A 24,482-nucleotide genomic window follows, 5' to 3' on the forward strand; every position below is an offset into this window, starting at 1 on the left:
CTAGTAAGTAAAAAACAGAAAATATTTATAAGTCAATAAATAAGCATGTAAGAAAAATAGCTCACAAGAGATTTAACCATATTTTGAAGTATAAAAACTGTGCGCTACGACGCTCGGTTAAATTTTATCATTGACATAAAGTTCTTTAAGTTATTAGTTTATCGTAAACTTTTACTCATAAAAAACGAGACCTATATAAAATGGGAGATAATTAGATTATAAAATTAAGTAGATTTTAAGAAGACTTTCATTTGATAAAGCTTTTTGTTCTAGACAGCAAGTCGTGTATATTTCAGACCTGACTCACATCTGACTCAGATAAATTTTATCTTAAGAAAATTCCAAAACAAGTGGAGGGTATGTGACACACGTATCCTTATGGACATGGATGGTTCACGTCGACGTCCAAATTTGAGGCTTTCTCTCTAAAACACGAATTTAATGTGACCACGAAAAAAACGAAATTTTTGTAAATTTGGATTTTATGGTATGAAAAAGGAAAAATAATCATCATGCATTGTTGTAATCTTGTAAATAAGGCTGAAAATAATCGAATCCATGTTAGTGTCGCGGAATGAAAAGTGAAGTGAGAAAGTTTAGCTGACACTGCGTTCATGACTTGAAGTGAAATGAAGCCACACACTCGGGCTTCTTTCAACACTTACCCTCCGCACGTGCCTTTCCTTCGCCCCGCCACTGCCACACGTGTTGCGACATTCGAGACACGTCATGACGCCGCCGGCAACCAATTCCGGCGCGTCTGGACTACTAAACGCCGCCGCCTCGACCTGTCCGTCCGTCACTCGAATCGCGTTGTGGCGGCTTCGAAACCTGAAGCTCCCGACGGCGAACGCGTCGAGACTCGAGTTCGAAGCAACCGGCGAGGCGTGTTGATGGCGCCATTTCTGGCCGCGGGCGCGTCGATTCTGCTCTCGGCGGCGGCGACGGCGAGGGCGGAGGAGAAGGTGGTGGAATCGACGGCGCCGAAAGTGGAGGAGCAGAAGAAGATAGAGGAGGCGGAGGGAGAAGTGATAACGTCGAGGATTTACGACGCGACGGTGATAGGGGAACCGTTGGCCATAGGGAAAGAGAAAGGGAAAGTCTGGGAGAAGTTGATGAATTCGCGAGTGGTTTATTTGGGAGAAGCAGAACAAGTTCCGGTTCGAGATGATAAGGAATTGGAGCTTGAGATTGTGAAGAATTTGCATAGACGCTGTTTGGAGAAGGAGAAGCGATTGTCTTTGGCTCTTGAAGCATTTCCCACTAATCTTCAGGAACCGCTCAATCAGTATATGGATAAGAAGTAACGCTTCTGAATTTGCCAAACTTTGATTAATGCTTGCATCTTAGAATTCGTTTTCAACGGAAAATTGTTGAACGACATCATCAACAATATAAATGAAGTCGGCATACATGGACTTGATTGTGAACTTGTAAATTGAAAGTGATTTGCTGTTGGTATTGGATTATAGCAATTGCGGGCTGAAAGCTATGTGATTCTTAATGTGTTTCCATGTAAAATGAATAGCAAGTCTTAGAGTTAGACCTGTGCTTCATAGGCCTTCAAAATGGCCTAATTACTGGTGTTTGCTATGCCCGTTTTTGTTATGCAGAAAATTCGTGTTACCTAAATTAAGAACTAGAAATTCAATTGTCAATTATAAAACAGAACATTTTGTTCGCAACAAATTTCTGTCGCTCTTGTTTTTTCCTGGCTTACTGCTTTTCTGTTAATCTCTGTCTTTTTTGTGTGGTCAGATTGCTTCCCATGATTCTGCATTACTTGTACTAAAACTTGACCTTGATTGCAGGATAGATGGAGACACCTTGAAGTCTTATACATTACACTGGCCGCCTGAAAGATGGCAGGAGTATGAACCTATTCTGAGCTACTGTCGTGAAAATGGAATTCGTCTTGTTGCTTGTGGTACTCCACTGAAGGTATGCTTAAATTTTCAGCCAAACCCATTTCCGTTTTGCCTCTGATGCCTCTTGTTGTGCTAGTTAGGAGCAAGGGAAAAATGTACTGTAGTAGATACTTAATGTTACATGCCAAATTGACTTAAAACGGGTACAAAAGGTAGGTGCAGTAAAAAGTGCCCTTTAGGATTTTAACTACATCATGACTAGAAACCTAATTTAGAAAAGACATGCCCTGAATTAGAAATGATCTCATAATCCTCAAGGTTTCCAAATTAAACAAAAGTTAAAAAAAACTGAGGATAAAGTTATGGAAACTTGCCTCAGGTTGTTTGGTCATATCATGAAGTGAGAAGGGGAGGAGATAACCTGTTGAAAGGGTAGATGACAACCTGAGAAGACTTTGGGAGCATTTAATAGAGCTTGCATTAGATGTTTAATTGAAATTTTGATTTTTAATGTAGCCGAATGGTTTCAATTGATCCATGTAGAACTCAACTTAGTAGGATTAGGCTCAGTTCTGGTATCACTAGCTCAGAGACTCAACACACATATAAATGATAATCAAGAATTGAACATTTTTTCATCAACAGATCTTAAGAACTGTCCAAGCAGAAGGAATTCGTGGGCTTACAAAGGCTGAACGTAAACTATATGCACCTCCAGCTGGCTCAGGCTTCATATCAGGCTTTACTTCTATGTCACGTAGACCTTCAGTTGATAGTACTCAAAATCTGTCCATTCCTTTTGGTCCAAGCTCATATCTTTCTGCACAAGCTAAAGTAGTTGATGAGTATTCAATGTCCCAGATCATCTTACAGAATGTACTGGATGGAGGGGCCTCTGATATGTTAATAGTTGTGACTGGAGCAAGCCATGTTACATATGGATCTAGAGGAACTGGACTGGTGGCAAGAGTTTCACAAAAAATACAAAAGAGAAACCAAGCAGTTGTATTACTTGACCCTGAAAGACAATTCATTCGCAGAGAGGGAGAAGTTCCTGTCGCTGATTTTTTGTGGTATTCTGCTGCCAGACCCTGTAGTAGAAATTGCTTTGACCGTGCTGAGATTGCTCGTGTTATGAATGCTGCTGGACGGAGGCGAGATGCCCTCCCACAGGTCAGCAGACCATTACATTCAATAATTTGGTTGACCATTTTGATGATACAAACTTGAGAGATTTTGCACGTTACCTGATGTCACATATACCTTTTGAATTATTTTCTTTGTATCCAATATGACTGGTATTCTATAAGCATTCAGAGTCCATTTGTTTCAACTTTTTTTGGTGAAAAGAATCAATAAATTTTTTATGTATTTAGTTTTGCTTTTGGAAAAAATCAAAATCTACAAAAAAAATAAAATAATCTGATTTCTGATTATTTTAAGTATCTTTGAAACAAAGTTCTTTAAATCATTATTTTGTTTTGTAAGATTATTCAAGTAGGTCCTATCCCTTTAATTGATATCTCTGTTTGGTATTTATTTATTGAGACGAATTATGCAGCTAAACCTACTGTTATGGGGGATTTAAATAGAATATTTACAATTTCACAATGCTTTCTTGATATCGTTCTTTCCCTTTAGATGCATATTCCTTTTGAGGTCAAATTTATTGCAACAATATATTATTTAAGGACTTCAAAACTTTCAGACTGAATTATGATAATGAAGTTTTTATTTCTGTTTTTTTTTTTTCTCATTAAAACCAAATACCTCTATTCTATAATTTGGCATACATAGGCCCCGATATTTTAGGAAGTATAAATAAGCAATCAGTAATGATACCAAGTTTACATTAGTTGCGCACTTGCATTTGATGAGTAGGTAGTCGGTGTGTTTCTAGTTCTTTTTTCTATGCATCTGTTGACTCTTTTTAAGTGATCATACTTTGAACAGGATAGTGTATGCCGGTATTGGATGTGGACATGGATAATATTTTCCTTTTGATTTCAGGATCTTCAAAAAGGAATTGATCTTGGTTTAGTATCACCAGAGGTATTGCAAAACTTCTTTGATCTGGAGCAGTATCCTCTGATTTCAGAACTCACACACCGTTTCCAGGTAAAATTTTTGTTTTAAAATGAAACCCTTTTACTCTGATTTTAATCATGAGATAATTTCATTACTTTCTTCCTCTCATTTTCCTACATCTCCATCTGGTTCTTTTTGATACAGGGATTCAGGGAAAGATTGTTGGCTGATCCCAAATTCTTGCATAGATTAGCCATAGAAGAAGCTATATCAATTACGACTACACTATTGGCACAGTATGAAAAGAGGAAAGAAAATTTTTTTCAAGAGCTCGACTATGTTATTACAGACACTGTCAGAGGATCAGTTGTTGATTTCTTTACAGTGTGGCTTCCTGCACCAACTTTGTCATTTCTTTCATATGCCGATGAGATGAATGCACCTGACAACCTTGGTTCTCTGATGGGTCTTCTTGGCTCCATTCCAGATAATGCATTTCAAAAGAATCCAGCAGGGACAAACTGGAATCTCAATCATAGAATTGCATCAGTTGTATTCGGTGGGCTAAAACTTGCTAGTGTTGGATTTATTTCAAGCATAGGAGCTGTGGCTTCATCAAATTCTCTGTATGCAATTCGTAAATTCCTTAATCCAGCAGTTGCCACTGAACAACGGATTATAAGGTCCCCAATAATCAAAACAGCAGTTATATATGCATCCTTTCTTGGAATATCTGCAAATCTCCGTTATCAGGTATATAGAGAAATGCAACATGTTTCAAATTTCAATAGTTCGTCACTTTGATGGGTTATGTTTCAAATTTCAATTGTTGATGTGATTTCTAGAATTTTTTCCGATATATGATTATTGAAGCAGGACAGAAAAATGCAATTTAGAAATTTGAGTATGCTGACTTTCTGAAAGTAGGACTTGACCACCTGTCTTAATAATGGGAAAATGGGAAATATTGTATTGTAATGTCATGTTTTATTATCTCCTTGCAACATAAAATCCTTTACGGCTTAGTTCAAGAAAGGGTGGAAAGGGACACCTTATTTGATTCATAGAAGATAAGAGGAAAAATAAAATAATTTATTATTACATTCTCATAATAGACAAATAAAATCATTAAATTAAGGATAATTAAGCTCAACTAGTGCAAACTTTTGTTCCCTCCAAATCTCCCCAATTGTGGAGGGAATCCTAAATTGATAGAGGAGGAATCTTGCTCTGCTCTTCCATTCCCTTTCCTCCCCCCCAAACTCTTGAACCAAAAAAACGTATTATAAAAATCTCTTTTCTCCATTCTCATCGAACCAAATACTATGTTAGTAAACACTTGATAGCACTAAAAATTGTAAAAAAAAATTGTGAAAAAAAAAAAGCTCTGTTCAACAATACCTATTTTGTCTGATTTTGTAATTTTCTCCTTTCTACTACTTCATCTGCACTCTCTGAATAATTATGAGAATTATTCTTTTTGAAAATTGAATTTGCTTGTTCCGTGTCCATATCTTTCATTATACCAAATTGTAGTACCATAAATTTGCATCCATTTAAAGTCTGCAACTGTCCTTATGTATTACAGAAATTACAAAATATTTTTGTTCATCAGATAATTGCTGGGATAGTGGAGCATCGGATTTCTGAACAGTTTTCTTCCCAAACATTTCTTGTAAATATGCTATCTTTTGTAGCACGGACAATCAATTCCTATTGGGGAACCCAGGTCAGAATTTTTTTTTTTAAATCTTCTTTCTGCTTTTGTTCATTTTCACAGTGCTCAATGTTCACAATCTCATCAGTAAGCCGATTACATTTATTTATGATTGGAAACCGTAATTCTTCTCAAAATCCAAGTGACTTTTCCTGTATCTTTCTTGAAGTGGCTAATTTCACATTCTAGTGTTCACATGGAAATGTGTTTTAGGGAGTTACAACTGTTTCAGCACTTGCTTTAGTGCATAAACAGTAAATCATGACTGAAGTTTCGTGACGGATTTGTAATATGTGTCTTATTGTTACAAGGATCCTGGTAACGAGTACTCTAATGTGCTTGTTGAGGAATAAATAAAGTTTTTAATGAAGAGTACAACATGTACTGCATTACTTCTCGTTTAATACCTACTATTCTTGAATCCTTTAACAAGTGTCTTAGGGAAACTAGTTGGCATTTGAACATATCACAATATACTGCTTCAGTTCAAAATAGTTGTTTAATGTTTTGTAGTGATATTGATAAAGTCATTAAATGTTCTCAATTTCAAGGAAATATAAGCTCATCTGACTATATCATCCTCTCAAACCATTTATGCTATTTTACTTAGTGTAACACCAAAAGACTAGGATAAACGTAATGTCTTGGTTTTTCAAAAGTGACATTATTTGTAACAATTTAGAAGCTGGTGTGGCAATTATTTTGAAACCAATGGAGTATAATTTAATTTGATGTGTATTTTTCTTCTGTACGTAAATTTCTAAATTTGAGTTGGATTTTTTAATTTTGGTTTTTTTTGTGAATTGCTGCAGCAATGGATTGACCTAGCACGCTTTACTGGCCTACAAGTTAGAAAGACAGAGTCACCAACATCAGATTCCCCAAATCACACTGCTATTTTATGCAACGAAACAGAAGAAGCCAACGTTGATGACGTACAAAATAAATGAGGAAAAAATACCGTGCAAGATTTTTTTGTAATTTGTATTATTCTTGAAAAGCTGGTAAAATAGGCACAAAGGAATAGGTTTACAACTCCTTCCACTGTTCAATTGTATACTTTTTGATATTTTCCCACTTCCCAGAGTGGTGAATGCAATATTTTTTTATATAAATTGGAATAAATATGGGGTGTCTCAAACCGAACCTAATGATATTAGTTATTTACTACTATTGGCTAAAGGGATACATCTCTTGGTAAGTGTGTGTTTGGTTTTGTGTTAAAAATGAACAAACGGGGATCCAATTTCTTGAAGCTACTCTGGGTAGCATTGTCGTACGCTTACGGAGCTGAAACGAAGAACTAAAAATGCTTCTTTTTAAAGTGGTACGTACAAAAAAGCTTTGTAGAAACCTTTGGTTAGTGATTATTTCCCTATAATCACAGGGGAATACATGCCCTGTAGATACCATTGATTGGCGAAAGGCTCATGTCATGATCCCAGAGGATAACAGCTCAGGGTTCTGATTTATTTATTCGGAATGGTGGGGATTAAGATTTTGGTTAAAAATTAAGGGAATATTTACGTGAAACCAACTGGAGTTAAATGGCGAGTAAATATCTGTTTTAACTTATAAAATTACCGAGTATATGCTGTGAACTCGGAACATTTTTATTGCAAGTAATTGAACGTATACCAGTCTTTTCGGTTTGGGGGCTCAATTTCATTTGGGTAACTAACAAGAAAACAGGGATGAGATTGAATTATATGGCAGGGACTACAAGAGGATATATGATAGTTGTGAATACATCTTCATCATAAAATTTATGCATCAACTTTCAGTTCTGTTTTCTTGACCCTGCTCTTCATTCATCCTTTGAATCAGCATTTTTTTCACTTTGGACAAGGCATGTTCGAGGTTTTCCAGCTGCATATTTTTCATAATTCACGAGTTACTTGGTTTAATGTTTCAACAAGGGGCATAAATAAATCCTGTTACATCTTTTTGGAAATCAGAATTTTTCTGGCAGTTCATACCTCTTGTCTGGCGAATCTGTTATGCACGAATAATCCAATATACAGATCAAAACTATTTCCCACCATGGTTTCCTTCTGCGAGTAATTTTTGATATGTTACATGAAAGCACATCAATTATATTATGACTAAGGATGGATAAAATGAAGAAAGGAAAGGTTTTGGAAGAAGCAGGGGAAATATTTATAACTTTTACCACTTGAACAAGTGCCTGAAAGCCCTTGGTGTCAATAGGTGTAGATTTAATGTCCATTTCTGCCAATGTCCTGATAAGGAAACAACCGAAAGTTGCATCAAGTGAGTATTTATATTAGTTTTTTCCTATGGTCGATTAGATATGTCGAAAGTTGCATACCTTCCTACTGTGTGTGTGATAAATTGGCTCTTTGCAGCTGCTTTGTCATGCTCCTCACAGGACATTTGTACCATCTTGCAACCCTGCGTAATACAGAACATTGCAAAATAGATATCTACATTGGATAAATCATAGATGTAGAACATTCACTTTAAAATTGATTTTCGTCCTTTCTTTGTAAACCAAGAAATAATGGTCCAAACTTATGAAGAACCTGTTTAAACTATGATTTTTAGAACATAACTCATTAAAGGGTGATTGGTCTAAGTTATCACCTCATGAGATAAATAACCTCGAACTAATGAGATTTTGTCTATAAAAACTAATACAATATCCAATATTTCTTAACTTCATTAGTCCCCCTAGAATGAATTATTAACTCGAGTTACTTAAAAAAAACCGTTGAAGTGATAGTCTTATGCAAACTCAACGCCTAAAGTTAAGCCCTTGGCTTCCACCCTTTGTTTCTTTCTTCATGATTGGCACAACTATCTGGAACAATGCAAAAGAAAAGCTTTTCATCGTTGATGGGTATTTAGCAACGCTATTAACTTACCTCACTAGAAAAAATATGGAGGAAATTAGTGCAAGTAGCTTCATCTCGAATTCGAACTTTGTCATACATGAAAGTCAGATCTCTCCATCCATTCTTGCCACTCACTGGTCCAAACATTGGGTGCGTGCAGAGTATATCTGCCTCCTCTGGCAACATCTTAGCAATACACGAAACATGGCAAAACGTATCTAGATTAAGGCCTTATTTAAGGACTTACAAAAAATTTGTAAAAATAACTTATTTCTTTTCAGCTTATTTCAATAAGCTCTTTAGTATAACTTATCATAATTATAAGCTCTTCTTTACTTTTTCCAAGAACTTTTATAATCAAATATATGGTATAAACTCGTGTAATAAAAATTTAATAAGCAGTTAACTAGCTATGTTTCTAAACACACCCTAATTATCCGAATGAAAGTGTAAACAAAAGAATTGTAGTGGATGTAAAGCGCACTAGTAGTAGAAGATTTCTTGGGTGCTCTTTGACTGAAAGAACATCAACAAAGAGTGTTGGCTGCTTCAGGCAAGTGAGTGGCATTGACCTGACAACCTCGGACAGTGACATGATGGATGTGCATAAAAGTATGACATCCATGTCTGAGGCTAGGAATGTGCTGACATCCCTGCAACATGAAATTGTTGTATATTTGTGAAAAGTGAGGTAAATCATAAATGGGTACATCTGCATATATAAGCATGCATGCAAGTTTTACCTGAAAAAATGTATACCCATTTGGAGACAAAGATCAGAGTAATCTGTTCGAGAAGTTGCTGTTAGAGTGTGGCCTTGTTTTATCATTGTCTTTGCCAGAAATTGGCCAAAAGTGCCAAACCCAACTATGCCAATTTTGAGGCTTTGGGAAGATGAAGATGAAGACGAAATTCTCATAATCCAATATGATAGACTCAGGAAAACACATGTACGAGAGGATCACTACCACTAATTTAAGGCGGAGGCAACGAGGCCTGTTTATCTAACGTGTACTCCAAAACACGTTGAAAAATTTATAAACGTAAATTCAAACTATACATTATAATTAATAGTGTTAAGTCAAACACAAAGTTGTATTAATTTAAATACAAATTCGAACACCCACTTAAAAAAACTGTTATCAACTGCAGAGAACTGGATTAATTCATTGGTATTATTACAGTTTAATATATGATTTTAAGTTTCAGTCACAAAAAATATAATTAGATTAAATATTTAGAGGAAGAATTTTATTTTATTTTAATTAATTTAAACAGAATTGTGTTTAAAGAAAAGAAAGTACCTGTGATTAAATTTTACTATTTTTATTGGTCAATATGACTAATGTTGTGGCTTTAAGAGACTAATTTTACCATATTTCTTCATTTTGTTTATTTCAATTCTGTCCTTTGTGTTAGATAAATGTTACGATATTTTCTTGATCTTAACTTCTTCTGGAAGCTGAATCAAAAGTGATGCGCATCTCAAACTTTTTTTAAAAGCCAAATGCATGAAAGTGACGAGGGTAAACAGAATAAGTGCGTTATTTTAAAAAGTTTATTTAACTTTATAAAGATCGAAACACGTGTGTTATAGAGCTTATTCGATTTTTTACGGTCACGTGTAAGCAAGTTTCCTAACTAAGTTGATTGCTTTGCCCTTAAATCTAACTTTCTCTTAAAACTTGTTGTAGTTTCAGTATAATAAATATATTTTTTAATTAAAATTTACTGCTTTTAAATATTTAAACTTAACTCTTAATCAATTCTATGCGTTAAAGTTAGAAAAAAACAGCGTGTTGCTTCATAGAGCCAATGATTTTGTTACTTTATAAGATATGATTGCTTGCTTTACCAGAAGTTCTAGTACTTGCCGTCCAAGTATGGCCTTGCATGATCCTTGCTTAATCCAAAATTTGGCTTGTTGAACCAATTCTACAGTTGATTTTATCTTTATTTTCTTCTTTTTTTTTCAATTTATTTTGCGGGCATTGAGGGAGTTATGTCTAACTTATTTCAAGAATTAACTAAAAAAAATAGATCATATTTTTAGCCCACTTATGACACAGTGATATTATGCAAAAAGGTAAGTAGGAGAGATAATGAAAGTGCATAATTAGCATGCATAACCAAATATGGTTTATTCACGTATGAGTAAAATCTACATTTTTGCACCCTCATTTAGGGTAGTTTGCACCGTCCATTGAGTGGTTTATTCTCTGATTCAAAACTAAATGTTTTAACCATGTCGTCATTTTTCCTTTCCATTGATTTTAATGCTTTGTAGAAAGTCACTTTCTACTTTTAAATGAAAAACCGTGATGTGTATAAATTACGTATTAATAAAAAAAAATTGGGTAGACGGAAATTAAAGAATGATCATAATAAAAAAATTTGCACTAACATAAGGATCTACATTTTCTCACATCTGTCCACTGAAATAGTACACGAGGGTCTTGATGTTTCATCAATTGGAAAATCATGTACCAATTGATCTCTTTGATTTGGCATTGCATTCAGTGATTGTTTCACAAATCTCCCTCTTATTCTCTGTTGTTGCACCACCAACACTGATGCCTTAGTCACAAAATCTTGTGAAGCTAGCATGTCCCCAATGACCCCTAACTCTGGACACTCACTCCATTGGTCATGTCCTTGAAGCATAGCACAATCTTGATGCTCCCTACCCACCATCACGAGATCAAAATAATCTATAAATCTTCTTATACATGTTGACATCTCTATACCATCTTTCACCACTTCATCAATGACTTCAAACCTACGATTTCCAGCATTATAGTATCTATATTCATCAATAAGATCACTATCACGTTTTCTGTCTTTAGAGTTCTCCTCACCAAATAGAAGGAACCTAACCACTGTTACACTCACACATTCATGCCTAGCCATCCTAGTACCATATGCTAGTGCCTCAGCATCATCAGCACCCCCGATGAACAACACAGCAACATAGAATGTTGCTTTAGCCATTAAGAGTGATGGAGAACCACTCAATATACCCCTATCAACTAGAATTCCCACTGAACATGGTGCCCTTTCAAGGACTTTAACATTCATGATTTGGATAGACCTTTGTGTTACCTCAACACTTCCATCAATTTCCCACCTCTTGTGGAAAGGCAAGATCAAAATGTTGGCTCTTCTATCAAGTGATATTCGGCAAATGTCATCATATTTTGTGTCAAAGTTGGAGATTGAAGTGAAAGACTGAACTGATACAAGGCCTTCATTTTGCTGTGCATATTGCCTCAAAGCATTGTCAATGTGATTTGAATTGCATGACATTGAGCGAAGTGTATCATGGGGTTGGTGAGCAACAAGAATAGGCCTAGCTCTTCCAAGAAGCTCTACTAGGACTAGTGCTATAACTGCAACCGTGCTCTCTCTACTTGCATAGGATGCTTCCAAGAGGTTGAGGATTGTGGGTATGTTTTCATTGTTGTAAATGCAAACCATGATTCTAAGCTCAGAATCTCTCCTAGTGTGTTGAATTGAACATCTTCTTCCAGTATGATACTGTTCTGAAGGATCATATAACAATTTTATGAGTGGTGTTATGATAACATTTATTACTAAAATTTGGACCACCATCAAAGAGAACTCTTGATCGGATAGTAGCTGCCATAGAGAATAGAAGAGATTTTATATTATTAGTTAATCAATGAACATGCACTTGCATATGATGCTTTGAAATTGAATTCACTAGTCTTGGTCTCACATTCATACCTTGCTTCCCTTCCACATATTGTACATAGTAAGCTCAGCTATACCTCTTCCATTTAGAAGAAGTCCAATCACACAAGATTCTTTCAAGGATACATTGGAATAATATCCTGGCAACATCACAGCACCAATCTTCACAATGAAAGCCAACATCACTACGACACTCACAATCCACGCAGATCTTGCATCAATTCTGAAGATATCTGTTTGCAATCCATTAACAGCAAGGTATATTGGATAAAGAAATGCTAAACAGATTGTCTCCATTTTCCTAACCAAAGTTGTGCCTAAAGGTGGCCCTTCTGGAACAGCCAGGCCTAAAATTATAGGTCCCATAGCAAAATGTTGCCCAATTAATTCACTGAGAAGTCCAGCTATCATAACAAAGACAAAGATGCAAACAACACAAAATTCATTAACAGAATCACCACCTGAGCGCTTTACGATCCAAAGTATTAGCGGCCTCATGACAAATAAAATAACAAGTAAGAGTGCAACTATAGATAGAATGATCCATGTTAGTGTCAGCATGCTACCACTCTTATTCTGCAATATGGAAAACATGATCACTGTCGAAATAAAGCCAATAATATCAGCAAACATTGCTGCTGACATTGTTAAACGTCCTATGTCAGTGTTGAGGATTTTGAGATCTGTCAAGAGGACTGCAATGCTGATAAACACAGTTAAGGTTTGTGAGAAAGCTACAAAGGGTAGTGCATGTGAGAGGGTCTTGTTCATCGCAACATATTTCCTCATCAAAAAGGACACCCCAGTAGGTATTACCAATGTAAATGAGAATACAGAAAAACCAATAACGATAGCATGCTTTTCTGTCCTCAACAGTGTGGCAAGATCCATTTTAACACACCATATGAAGAAGAAGAACATGAGGCCAAACGATGCAACTGTATCAAGCACTACAACACCCCTTGCAGGGAATAAGATGTTCGCCAGCATCTTTTGCTTCCCAATAACTGATGGCCCAAATACCACTCCACCCTGTTACCATCCATCATTTGTTAATACTAATTGCTGTAGCAAGCATATAAATGTAATAAAGCAATCAGCTTTCTATTCTACTTATTAGCATGAAACACAAAACCATGCCTTATATTTAACATTAGTTTTAATTTAGACCCTCAAATATGTTTCAATTTTTTTTGTAATTTTTTGTTACATGTTAAGTGTTTCGGTTAAAATGCATGCATGATGATCATGGAAAATATATCACTTTTAAGAGAAAGCTTACAAGAATCTGAGAAACAAGGGAAGATTGTCCGAGTGGCTTTAAACAAATGTCTATGAACTGTGTGACTACGGTAATCAAAGCCACCTGCACAAGGAGAAGACAAGTGGGGGAATCGAGTGGGTTGCCAAGGTGCCATATATCATTGTGACCATAACCATGGGGATCTTGGCATACCAATGTCAGGTTTCCATTTCCTGGCTCCATATGCATGCAAGGGGAAAATAAAACTTGGTTTATTAATGTTGATATTAATTTTTTCTTGAAGAAAAGAAGATGAAAAGGGTAACATAACAGTGCTCGAAAGCCTTCAAGTCTAGACAATAAAATAAGAGGTTGGGCTTGTATTTTGGTTTTAACATATTTAACGGTTAGCCTTCAAGTAAGGTGGTTATAGTAACCATTCACTCTTTTTGTGATATAGGGGAATCCATATTTGTACAACTTTGGTTTGGATGATACAAAATGATATTAAGTAGAGACCTTTTAGCAAATCCACAAAACTATGTAAATTGAAATGCCATTGCCATGGAAATGCATTGGATTGTGGTTAATATTGTCAATGTCTGTCTCTTATTTGCTTACTTTAGCTACATTATCTGAGTCGGGGATCGATGAGGATGAGATTGAGACATAAATGACGTGTAAACAATGTAACATTTGTTTGCAGCATATATAGCATGGTCATGGATCATGATTCACTGTCTCAAGTCCATTGTTCAAAGTTCGAACCAAATTCTAGATAAGTGTCAAAGATTGACTCTAGTCTAGGGCAGTCTAACTTATATCTATGTTTAAAATAAAATTCTTTAAAAATTTAATTAAAACTATTATTAGTTTATTTGAAGTTTATTTTTGAGGTTTTTTTAAGATGTAAAATCAATAACTAAATTATTATAATTACTTTTATTTAATATTTCTATTTTAATTGATATAAAGTCAATTTATTTAATTTTTATTCAAATATTATTGATCATAAACACTATTTTATTTATTTTATTTTATTTTTTAAAATATTCATGCCACAAAACAACATGGATTGTTATCGAGTCAATTAATAACATTTTTATTTTTAAGCAAAAAATATTAATAATTAACATTATTTTGGAGAGGTCTTTTAAAATATCGAAAACAAAAAAAAAAGTTTTTGCTATTAAATCGACCCTTTCTAACCTTCTTTTAACACCCATTTTCATTTTTGTGGTGCCGATGGTGTTTAACTTGTTGCTTCTTTCATTTTTACACCAATAAGCTGAATTTTGCATTAAATGAAATGAAATCTTCATCAGGGCTAATCTCATCCAGATCCAAAGGTTCCCCTAACCCAGAATTTTTTAAGTTAAATAAAGAAAAAAACTTACAAAACTGAGGTAGATATAATTAAACTATTAATGATTATCAAATATTAGGGTACAAATATAAATGTTTTAGTGAAAATGTAAACTATTATGCTACCCTAAACTAAACTTCACTTATTGTTTTAAGCATCTTCCCAAGCAGTTGCATTCTTTCCAATCTTTTGAAGAACTCTTATCACTTCTTCTTTCGTGACTTTGCCCGTAACGATCACCTTGTTCAACTCTGTATCCACGTTATACGTTTCAATATCTGCAACCAATCCAAAGAAATTGTGATTGTAAAGTGTTGCACAAAGAATAGATACATAATTTAATTAAACACTTATTCGATAAATTATTTTCTGCTAAAATTTATGACAAAATTTAACCGTAAAAGTTATTAAAATAAACCAAAAATAACATAAATTTATTGAAATATCATAAACTCTTTTTGTAAACAACCTTTAAATTCTTCTAAATGCCCTTTTATATAAACATAAAAAGCAATGATTTTGTTGGTGTTGGGAAAATTAACAACCTTCAATTTTCTTGATGGCTTTAAGGATTTTCTTGATACAATCATCACAGTGCAAACCGACTTTAACTTCCACAACCTGATGACATGCAACAAGAAACTTCTGAGTCGAATAGCTGAAAACAAAAAGATGAAATTAGTATCGGCTAAGTGGGTTTGTGGTTGGCTCTTACATTTGCCATTCTGATTGATGGTATGATCTATGTGTGTGTGTGTGTGTGAGAGAGAGAGAGAGAGGAAAAAGGAAGAGAAGGGTGGTTCTAATGATTTTTAGAACCGCGTGAAACAAATGGAGCAAATATTTATGATTTTATAATTATAAATAAAATAAAGTGAAGAAGACGGAATTGGATTCTTGACGTGAATTATGGAAGAAAGAAAAGTTGAAACTTTGTCCCCAATTTAAGGTTTGGGAGTGTCTGGATTCCACTTATTCGAAAGTGAGGTCGGCAATCATGATGGTTTGCCTCAAAACTAGTGAACAGAACTTATGGAGATGTAAAAGAAAATTTAGGCAAATGTTAATTAATACGCAGAGAATATTGGTTAAGTAATTAATGATTGTTAAAATTATATACTGTCACATTTTCTAATAAATAGGTACTAGTTAATACAAACGGAAAATTAGTGAAGAAATGTTTATCTAAAACCATCACATTCATGCGTGATTACAAGAATAATGTATTTTTCAGTGGCTAAAGCGCATGGTGCCATATTCATCACTTTCCTTGCAAAAATTGTATCATGAATTTTCTTTTATTCAAATTAGCTTGTCTTATCGGTTTCCCTTTTTATATATTTACTTTGAAGGATAATGCACATATAGAGGAATGCAACCAATATATATATTACTTAATATAACTTCCACAATTATTTCTTTTTCATAAACTTCTAAGAAGACATGTAAATAAATAAATAAAAATAGAAGAAGTAATTTAATGATTAATATGAATTCTTCTCCGGTATCATGTTCATATCCATTCTCTATTCAAATGTTGTAGAACATGTTAGGGTACATAACTAAATGTTACATAGGTAATTCTCCAAATTTTCAACATAAAACCCGCTCTTCCTTGCCCAAAGGAAAAAAAATTTGAAATGCACGCCTTACAAATAAGAATGACATTTCTATTAGATATTGAATTTTTCATTTTGGTAACATAATCTATCCTATGTTACCCGTATCAAGGTAACATAGGGTCAATGTATGTGCGCCAGAAATATAAAATCAGCCTGTATATCATAAAATCGGAAGGAGTACCAAGTCGTTGAGCCAAACAGGTCACTACAAAGATGAAGAATCTTATGTTAGGAGAAAAATCTTCTTCCAAAGTGCTCCTTGCTTCACAAGAGATATAGGCAAATTAGGAGAATGCTGCCCAAAGGCAATACCACAACTAGAGTTCCCATTAGTAGGTCCTGATGGTAAACAATCATGATGAATTGGCATGTACGATTTCTATTTTTCCAACCTAACCCAAAAAGTGATTATGCATTTGTTATCACAAGCAATTATATGTCATGAGGTAAATTCCTCAATCAACATCTTTCATATTCTATGCGGCTAATAAACATTTCAGGGAGTGTCTATATTTAAGTGATTTTTGTCTAACCCATACTATTAACATAGTTATAAGTGAACAAAAAGAGTGTTTTAGACAAAATTCTTAAATAAAAATGGCAATAGACACACTTTAGATTTCAATATCATTTCAATTTGTGCTTGCAATGCTGCAATCATTTTTGCAAGTCTTACTTATCAGGGCATTTTATACACTACAGCCATCCTTCCTAACCACAAACCCAGTTTGTGCTCTCTTAGGAAGTTGATAAAGAAACAGATATCTCTTCAAAATGAGCTGAACTAAACACACATTTAGTTTCAGGCAGCTTATCATACAAATTGCCACAATTGGATAGCAAACTAGATGCTAGTTAGTATCAAAATCAGGAAATAACATTTGTAGTTGTAGCTATCATCACCTAGAGAATTGAGGCGAGTAGATGAGAGTCTTAGTATTAGAGTTACTCTCATAAGCCTAAATGCAGGGTGGTCAACAATTGGAGCATTGTAAATTAGACATCAACTTGCAGGTTTATGAGGAAAGAAAACAATACTCATCTAGGCAAAATAAATAAGCAATACAAAAAGGCATGCTCTTGAAGTTTTATGTTATTATATTATGACACCTTCATGAAAATGAACAACACAACTACTACATTTAAAATAAGTGACACTCCTGTAGAATAATTGTCAGCTACATGGTTTGACTTATGTTTTGGATGTTATAATAAATAAAAACTAATAAGTTAACATACACTACATTATAGAATTGAAATTCAATCTCTTAGAAAAGGGAGAAAAATAAAACGAGCTATACTTGCAAATTAAGGGAAAAATCTATCTTCGTTGTTTGTTCTCCTGGTCACATGAATCTGAATCACTTGCATTGTAACCTGCATGTCAACAAAATAGAGATAAATCATTACATATAAAACCACAATTTACTAAATCAACAAAATATAGAGCTTACCTGGATGTTTACCGCATACTCTCCAAACTGAATTTCGACTTCTTGAAGCTTTACTAATCCAAGCATGTCCCTATAAACAAAGTTGGTAGCAGTATAATCAGTAACCACAAGTTCACCAGCAGGCAACAGCATACCAATTATACAGATTCAAATTAGCAAGGTTCAGAAGCATTAACTGCCCTATCAACCAATGCAAATAACGAAAAATAAGAAAAAAGACAGGAAACTAGGACTATAACTAAAAATTCAAAACAGCCAATTGAATTCATGCATATTTTTATTTTAACAAACAACATAAGAAAAGTGATTTCAAATTACAAAAAAAAAAAAAAAAAAAAAACCTGTACAAAATTCCCCAACTTCCCTGCACTCAATGTTTCAATCTAAGTTTCATTCCCAACAAGGAGTGAACAAAATCACATAATTTTATCACCAAATGTTGACAACTCAACAGAAATATATGCAAACATATATGACTAATTGACTATACCCTTTACAAAAGCGAGTCCAATTATGCAACTAATTATTCAAATAAATAAAAAAATTAAATAAACAAGAAGGAAAAAAAAAGACCTTTTGAGGATCCTTTGGAACACCATAGCCAGAGCAATACATTTGAGCAACCAAAACCTGCATGGAACTATCACCAGCCTTAGCCTCCTTAAGCGTGTCCTGAAACCACCGTTTGGCGCAATCGGCGACAACCTTGGACAAGGGTGTGCGACATTGCTCCACTTCCAAAGCTTCCATTTTTTTCAGAGATTCAACCTTAACACTATCCGGGTTCACGGTTCGAGGGGTGGCAACCCGGTTCGGAATTCTGGATTGTGTTCCTTTCGGCTTATGGGGTTTCGTAGATGAAACGATCCGCGAGAGATGGTGCAATCTCGCCGCAGATTCAAGAGATTTTCCCATCAAATCCTTATCCCACGCAGAGAGAAAATGATGCTGCTTTTGAAAGTTGAGATTTTTTGTGGTTTTTTCTTCTTATTCTTCTTTTTTCTTTTTTCTTTTTTTTGTTATTAGTGGATGCTGTACCGAAGACAAAGATCACATGTCTATTATCAGTTATGCAACTTGAAGAACTTAGAACTAAGTGTATGTATGTATGTATAATGTAGGATTTGGATCCACTGCAAGAATTTCAATGCCTCAATTTGGACGAAAATTTTAATCATTAATGTTGAATTTATTATTTTTAAATAAAAAAATAATTATTTCAAGAGTCAGATCTTTTCCAATTAGTTTTTAACGGAATTTGAATCTCTAGTTACTTGCCCACAAACTTAAGGAAGATTTTTGCTTTCATTTTTTGAAAAATTAATAAATTTCTACACCTCTAAATTGCATGCATCACTGAATATAAGAATGAGGCATGCGGAAGAAAAATATCTCTATTTTTCTCCTTTGCTAAGGGGAAGCAATGTTTTCAATCAGCTAATCTTGAAGGGAGCAAATCAAAGTAACCCAAGTCAATACATAATAATGCAATAAATTTTGAGTAAAAACACATTCAAAAATAGGATCTATGGTTTCCTATAGAGTATGACAGAATCAAAATTCTTAGATGATGACGCTATTACAAGCCCATTTCATAGAAAAAGGACCATCTTTTTCTCATTATATGGATCATGAAAAGCCCATTTTGGAACTTCTGTAGCATCCACTCCTTGAATCCTTGCTCGGGTAAGGCCCAAATGGTGACTTGGCCTCCCTACTAAAACTGCACAAATTTAAATGCAGCAAGCTAAAAGAATAATTACCTTTGTTTTTTTCCTGCCGTAGCACCACACCTTAGACTTGTTTGGGAGGAGGGAATTTAAAGGTGTAAGAAATTACTAATATATTATCATATCAATGATAGTTCATCATTTTATATTTTTAATCTTCAAAATTTATAAAATTTAAATATATTTGTTTAAAATAGAATGCATTAGAATTTTATAAAATATTACCTTAGAATGCATTAAAAATTATAAAATGAGTACATTTTTATATTGTTTAATAAAAAATAAAACAATTTTACTCTTTAAGCAGACACTTTTTAACAATTTCTTTTCTTTGTAAGTGTAAATCATCCTTAAAAAACAAGTATCGAGATTTTAACTAAAAATCTGGATACGGTCGCTTCAAAATTGACAGCAGATAGTGGTGACAGTGATACCAAACCCCTTATAGCTTGCAAGCTATGCACCGACATGTTATGTTGATGCTGCAGAGTAGATAGAACAGTCTCTGGCTTTTGAGAGATGAGAAAGCCAATTATTGACCAAACATTATGCATAACATATGCTTTTTAACAACTTCAAGTTAGGGCTATCAATTCAATGTTAATTTTATATCTTTACAGACTTAAAAGAAGTGTATTTAATGTACCAAATGTTCATGTTTAAGGACTTTATCTCCATTTTTTTTTATCTATTTTCAAATTTTGATAAAATCAATTTAAAATTATCTTAAATATATTAAATGAATTCCTGTTTTTCGTTTTGCCCAGTAAATAAGCTCAAGTAAAATAAATTATAAATATAGGTTTCACAATAAATCTTGTAAGGATTCCATAAAGTACTTATTACAAACATTTCTATGATAAAAAAGAAAAAGAAAAACCCATTTTAGGCCATTGCCATTGCTTTGAGCACCCACTGACTAATTTAAAGAATATTCTCACATTCCAACTGATCTACGAATGTTCTGAAAAAAAAGAGCACGTTGATGGATTCTTTTCTCACATTCTAATTGATTCCACCTCGTGCCATTATTTTTTTTCCTTTTAAAAAAAGAGCTAACTAAGAATTTGTTGATTTCCCACTATCATACACCTGCTCCTTGTCATCATGTCTAACAAGGAATAAGATTCCGATATGATGCCATTTCAGAATCTTATCTGTTCTTAGCTATTGACGAGTTAGATAGAAACTATAATTTATAACCCACTAGGATTATGTTTATGACATATATAATAGTACTGCCATTTTATGTCATTAGGAGTAATAATTCACATTTTTTTGTTAAAAAAAAATTGAAGTTTACTTCCACGATTCAAAATTGAAATTGAAAGACCCATTTAAATTCATTTTGAATTTGTCTTTCTTTTTCCATACAGTTTTCATACGGAAACATCAACTTCCTTTTTTGTTGTTGGGGTTTAGAAAATGGTATTAATCCTATGAAATAATAAAATGTATTACTTGTAAATACAAAATTTCTGTTCTAATATAAACAACAAACGTTGGACTCGTATATGAATTTCCGATAAGTACGCAAAAAAGGCTTAAAAATTTATATGAGTCAAGTGGGGTTTATGGATTATGATATGAATAGACTTTTCTCACTTATCCCATAATTAAGCTTGAGAAAAGTAAAGGTTGTGGAAAAATCTCGACAATGACATGGGAAAAAAATAAAAGGAAATGACTTGTCGCAAGAATAGAATTGATCAAGACGTGAAATAGCAAAACTTCCCTCAATTATGTAAAATAAACATTTGGCAACTGGGTTACGTTTAGTGTTCTTAAGCGTAGATATCAATTAACTTAAAATTGAGTCGTGGTTGCACAATGGTGTCATCAGCATGGTTGAAGCTGGTTCTATTAAACCATTCTCTCAAGTTAACTTACATGGTTAAGTTATAATTTAATATGATTTCTCGCATAGCTGACATATCATATTAATATATGGCATAATAAATAATTAATATTGATAAGACCCTTCAGGTTTGTAAGTGGAATCCATTGATGAAATATTCCTTAAACTGTGTAATTGATCAGACCTGGGCAAAAGCACCACCACCTTCTTGCGAAAAGGGGGAACATATTAAAAAGGAAATCAAATTTGGATCCAATTATGCGATAATCATAATAATCCAAGTTAAGGGGAACTCCTGTAAAGAGAATAATAAAATTATTTTTATGCGATATTCTCCAAGATGCCAATGTTATCATCATCAAAAGATAACTACTTCGACATAATGTCCTTTCTATTCTATTAATATATTGGATTTATTCTATTCTGTAGCTGAAAACGATATTAAAAATTTCAGTCAGACTTGAAAAAGGAGGAAGGAAAAGGCGAATCACATATCGAAAACTAAGAAGACATTTTTGTGATATTTAAGGTCTTATCCCCACTAAACGTGATAACATCTCTCTCCTATATATCAATACACTTTAATTAGATAGTTTAATAATTCTTTAGAATTATCAAATGGATAAAGATTGGTTTATCTACCATGAAAACCATGGTAATTAGGTCATCTTATGATTTTGGGTGCGTACTTTAGCCCTATAGCTATGATTTAACAACTAGATATTATTTTATCGGAGATCCCAAAAGGGCAATAACATAACATTATTAATTTTTATTTGTTAAGGTTTGGATCGTCTATTGTTTTTAGTTGGAATAACCAGGATGAACTGTTTATCTTCTTATCTCCTTGTATTGGTCGGTGTCTGGTGTGGACTCCACTGGATATTGTGAAGAGAGAAAAATAAAAACACCCATGTCTGGTGTGATCGTCTATTGTTTGTGTCGTTCTATCTGTCTGAACCCAATTCCATTGAATAACTCGTGTCTTGGATCTGTGAACTAATCCATCAGAGATGGTGAATTGTTTTTGTCTCCCTGTTTTAGTTCAAATTCAATGAATAACTATTGTTGGATTTGTGGACACATGCAAAAAGATGGTGTAAGAACACAGTTCTGTTATTTATTTTGGCCAGAGATGTTAAAAGAAAGCATTTTTGTTATATATTTTTACAAAATTTTATTACAGTGATATCTACTTGAATCTAAGAAGAATGGATTTTTTTACACTAAAATTATTATAAAAAAAAATTAACCTTAAATTCTCTTCGACAAACAAACACTGCTGCATTAAATATGTGAGAGAAAATTTTGTGGCTTATAATAATTTGATCTTGACAAATTTGGAAGAGAAAATAATAAAAATGATGGGATGCCCTTATCAATTATCTGGCCGGAAGTGTTGGGACTTGACATGGAGATCCTCTTTTGCTCGAAACATGTTTGTAAAACATAAAACAAATGAATGAACATTAAACAGTTGTTTACAACTCCTGACCTGGCAAATGGGTGGGAGAAGAAAAAGAAATGGCAGAGGCTGATTCTGACGTGGCAAAAGGAAAATGAGTAAATGGCGAATCATCTTACTATTGAATGAGACATTATTAAAGTTTAGTTGTATTCGCCTATGACACAGTGGCCAGTAGTTGGTGGACCTTCCTTCAGGTTCCAGCTTTTCATGAGCTGTGCCTCCTAATTCCACGCGTCCTCCTTTTTTTTTTTTTAAGTATTTTGTTAATCTCTGACCATGTTGAGAATAAATAATTAATAATAATAAAAATTTATTTTAAAAAATATTTATTATATTTTTATAATTTTAATATAATAATTATATTTTTTTATAAAAAAATTTATTTATAAATACTTAAATTTAATCATATAAGCTGAAGTTAATAAAATTCTTTTTTAAAATCTATTCGTAACACTCAATATTTTTCATCAAAACTAACTCAACTCTATTATTATATATCTTACATCTTTATTGTCCCATCACTCTAAAATAATTGTTACATTTTTATTCCATTTGCCCAAATAAGTTATTTAATCCTTTAAATTGATTAAATCATAATTTAAGATTGTTAGCGAGTTGATGCTTAGATATTCTATAATAAATCAATAACGTTTTAGCTTAAATTATACTCACATGTAAAGATCTTTGCTGTTAAATCTAGTTTTAATCTTTGTTTAAAAATAAAAATAAAAATAAATTTAAATTATAAAAATAATTTGAAGTCGTAAAGTTATTTAATAAATATAAAATGAATGAAATTTATAAATTTTAAAAATTTATTTATTTAAATTTATCTAAAGTAGTTTTAATTTTCAAAAATTAGTTATTAATATTTTTTATTTTATATTTAAAAAATAATTTATTTATTACACAGTTAAAATTTCATTGTTATAACTACAAGCTTTTAAATTTTTACTCATTTTATCAAATATAATTATAATAGTATAATTTTTTATTAATTTAATTAATTAATTAATTAATTTAATAGTTTAAAAATAGTTTGGTTTGATATTAAATAGTTTTAATCACATTTTTTTATATTTAATAAATTTTTACTTGATATTTTATATAGTTTTTAATTTATGTAATAATATAATATTGTATAAAATATGAAAGGGAAACTTTATGAAAGTTGATTAAATATAAATGCAACTTGCTGAAAAGTTAATGCGAAAGGTATCGTTTATGAAGCATGCCCCGAAAGGCCAAAACTGAGGCTTATCAATGAAGTGAGCGACGCGCATATGTAAAGTGCTACGTCACATCAAAATAGTAGCAACTAGCCAACTATTTCATCTTTCCCTTTCTTAATTCTTCTTTCAATCGCAACTCCTTTGGAATTTTCCCGAAGGATCTTAGCCCTACCACTCCCAAAAAGTTTAAAGACGCCACTGACCTTTTCTGTTAATTGATTTTAATTTTTTTAAATCAATAAGCAAAGCATTATTCTCATTATTTCATCATAATTGCTTTTGTTTATCATTTAACCTTTCAATAACTCCACTGTGTATTATAAT

The 24,482-nt window shown here is 33.2% G+C and overlaps 5 protein-coding genes across 9 annotated transcripts; 1 reads left to right on the plus strand and 4 right to left on the minus strand.

The window, feature by feature from the left end:
• Positions 1-519: 519 nt before the first annotated feature.
• LOC113849106 (protein RETICULATA-RELATED 5, chloroplastic-like) lies at positions 520-6,810 on the plus strand. 3 transcript variants are annotated; one of them, XM_027478733.1, is made up of 7 exons: positions 520-1,303; positions 1,812-1,941; positions 2,514-3,041; positions 3,879-3,986; positions 4,101-4,649; positions 5,512-5,625; positions 6,426-6,724. In XM_027478733.1, the coding sequence occupies exons 1-7, from the start codon at positions 630-632 to the stop codon at positions 6,561-6,563; spliced, it is 2,241 nt and encodes a 746-aa protein (XP_027334534.1). In that variant the 5' UTR covers positions 520-629; the 3' UTR covers positions 6,564-6,724. The 3 variants fall into 3 exon arrangements, with proteins under 3 accessions (XP_027334534.1, XP_027334533.1, XP_027334535.1); XM_027478732.1 differs by having other exon boundaries at positions 536-1,303; positions 5,512-6,810; XM_027478734.1 differs by lacking the exon at positions 5,512-5,625 and having other exon boundaries at positions 536-1,303; positions 6,426-6,761.
• A 545-nt stretch (positions 6,811-7,355) lies between these two features.
• LOC113850503 (arogenate dehydrogenase 1, chloroplastic-like) lies at positions 7,356-9,400 on the minus strand. The gene is made up of 7 exons (XM_027481066.1): positions 9,215-9,400; positions 8,956-9,124; positions 8,502-8,657; positions 7,946-8,028; positions 7,787-7,856; positions 7,593-7,667; positions 7,356-7,482 (listed from the first exon to the last, which is right to left on the minus strand). Exons 1-7 carry the CDS (start codon positions 9,388-9,390, stop codon positions 7,387-7,389), a joined length of 825 nt encoding a protein of 274 aa, XP_027336867.1. The 5' UTR covers positions 9,391-9,400; the 3' UTR covers positions 7,356-7,386.
• A 1,483-nt stretch (positions 9,401-10,883) lies between these two features.
• Positions 10,884-13,671, minus strand: LOC113851296 (cation/H(+) antiporter 15-like). Its single transcript, XM_027481761.1, has 3 exons — positions 13,468-13,671; positions 12,219-13,217; positions 10,884-12,110 (listed from the first exon to the last, which is right to left on the minus strand). The coding sequence occupies exons 1-3, from the start codon at positions 13,669-13,671 to the stop codon at positions 10,884-10,886; spliced, it is 2,430 nt and encodes an 809-aa protein (XP_027337562.1).
• A 1,273-nt stretch (positions 13,672-14,944) lies between these two features.
• On the minus strand, positions 14,945-15,550 carry LOC113851298 (copper transport protein CCH-like). The gene is made up of 3 exons (XM_027481762.1): positions 15,510-15,550; positions 15,340-15,415; positions 14,945-15,072 (listed from the first exon to the last, which is right to left on the minus strand). Exons 1-3 carry the CDS (start codon positions 15,516-15,518, stop codon positions 14,945-14,947), a joined length of 213 nt encoding a protein of 70 aa, XP_027337563.1. The 5' UTR covers positions 15,519-15,550.
• A 748-nt stretch (positions 15,551-16,298) lies between these two features.
• On the minus strand, positions 16,299-19,204 carry LOC113850318. 3 transcript variants are annotated; one of them, XM_027480813.1, is made up of 4 exons: positions 18,444-19,204; positions 17,871-17,940; positions 17,718-17,793; positions 16,299-16,621 (listed from the first exon to the last, which is right to left on the minus strand). In XM_027480813.1, the coding sequence occupies exons 1-3, from the start codon at positions 18,783-18,785 to the stop codon at positions 17,738-17,740; spliced, it is 468 nt and encodes a 155-aa protein (XP_027336614.1). In that variant the 5' UTR covers positions 18,786-19,204; the 3' UTR covers positions 16,299-16,621; positions 17,718-17,737. The 3 variants fall into 3 exon arrangements, with proteins under 3 accessions (XP_027336614.1, XP_027336612.1, XP_027336613.1); XM_027480811.1 differs by having other exon boundaries at positions 16,602-16,808; positions 18,444-18,866; XM_027480812.1 differs by lacking the exon at positions 16,299-16,621 and having other exon boundaries at positions 16,953-17,793; positions 18,444-18,906.
• Positions 19,205-24,482: the final 5,278 nt, after the last annotated feature.

Source organism: Abrus precatorius, unplaced genomic scaffold (assembly GCF_003935025.1).
Source record: "Abrus precatorius isolate BTA unplaced genomic scaffold, Abrus_2018 Scaffold9, whole genome shotgun sequence".
NCBI lineage: Eukaryota > Viridiplantae > Streptophyta > Magnoliopsida > Fabales > Fabaceae > Abrus > Abrus precatorius.

Excerpts from the sequence above, each read along its gene's own strand:
- LOC113849106 (XM_027478732.1), top strand. The coding sequence starts at position 630 with ATGAAGCCACACACTCGGGCTTCTTTCAACACTTACCCTCCGCACGTG. Across the intron at positions 1,304-1,811 it reads AATCAGTATATGGATAAGAA|GATAGATGGAGACACCTTGA; the intron begins GTAACGCTTCTG and ends CCTTGATTGCAG. Across the intron at positions 3,987-4,100 it reads AACTCACACACCGTTTCCAG|GGATTCAGGGAAAGATTGTT; the intron begins GTAAAATTTTTG and ends TTTTTGATACAG.
- LOC113850503 (XM_027481066.1), bottom strand. The coding sequence starts at position 9,390 with ATGAGAATTTCGTCTTCATCTTCATCTTCCCAAAGCCTCAAAATTGGC. Across the intron at positions 8,029-8,501 it reads TCCATATTTTTTCTAGTGAG|GGTTGCAAGATGGTACAAAT; the intron begins GTAAGTTAATAG and ends TGTATTACGCAG. Across the intron at positions 7,857-7,945 it reads ATCACACACACAGTAGGAAG|GACATTGGCAGAAATGGACA; the intron begins GTATGCAACTTT and ends TTTCCTTATCAG.
- LOC113851296 (XM_027481761.1), bottom strand. The coding sequence starts at position 13,671 with ATGGAGCCAGGAAATGGAAACCTGACATTGGTATGCCAAGATCCCCAT. Across the intron at positions 13,218-13,467 it reads CCCTTGTTTCTCAGATTCTT|GGTGGAGTGGTATTTGGGCC; the intron begins GTAAGCTTTCTC and ends GGATGGTAACAG. Across the intron at positions 12,111-12,218 it reads ATATGTGGAAGGGAAGCAAG|CTACTATCCGATCAAGAGTT; the intron begins GTATGAATGTGA and ends TCTCTATGGCAG.
- LOC113851298 (XM_027481762.1), bottom strand. Across the intron at positions 15,073-15,339 it reads AGCCATCAAGAAAATTGAAG|ATATTGAAACGTATAACGTG; the intron begins GTTGTTAATTTT and ends GATTGGTTGCAG.
- LOC113850318 (XM_027480813.1), bottom strand. The coding sequence starts at position 18,785 with ATGGGAAAATCTCTTGAATCTGCGGCGAGATTGCACCATCTCTCGCGG. Across the intron at positions 17,941-18,443 it reads TTCCAAAGGATCCTCAAAAG|GGACATGCTTGGATTAGTAA; the intron begins GTCTTTTTTTTT and ends CTTTGTTTATAG. Across the intron at positions 17,794-17,870 it reads AGTATGCGGTAAACATCCAG|GTTACAATGCAAGTGATTCA; the intron begins GTAAGCTCTATA and ends GTTGACATGCAG.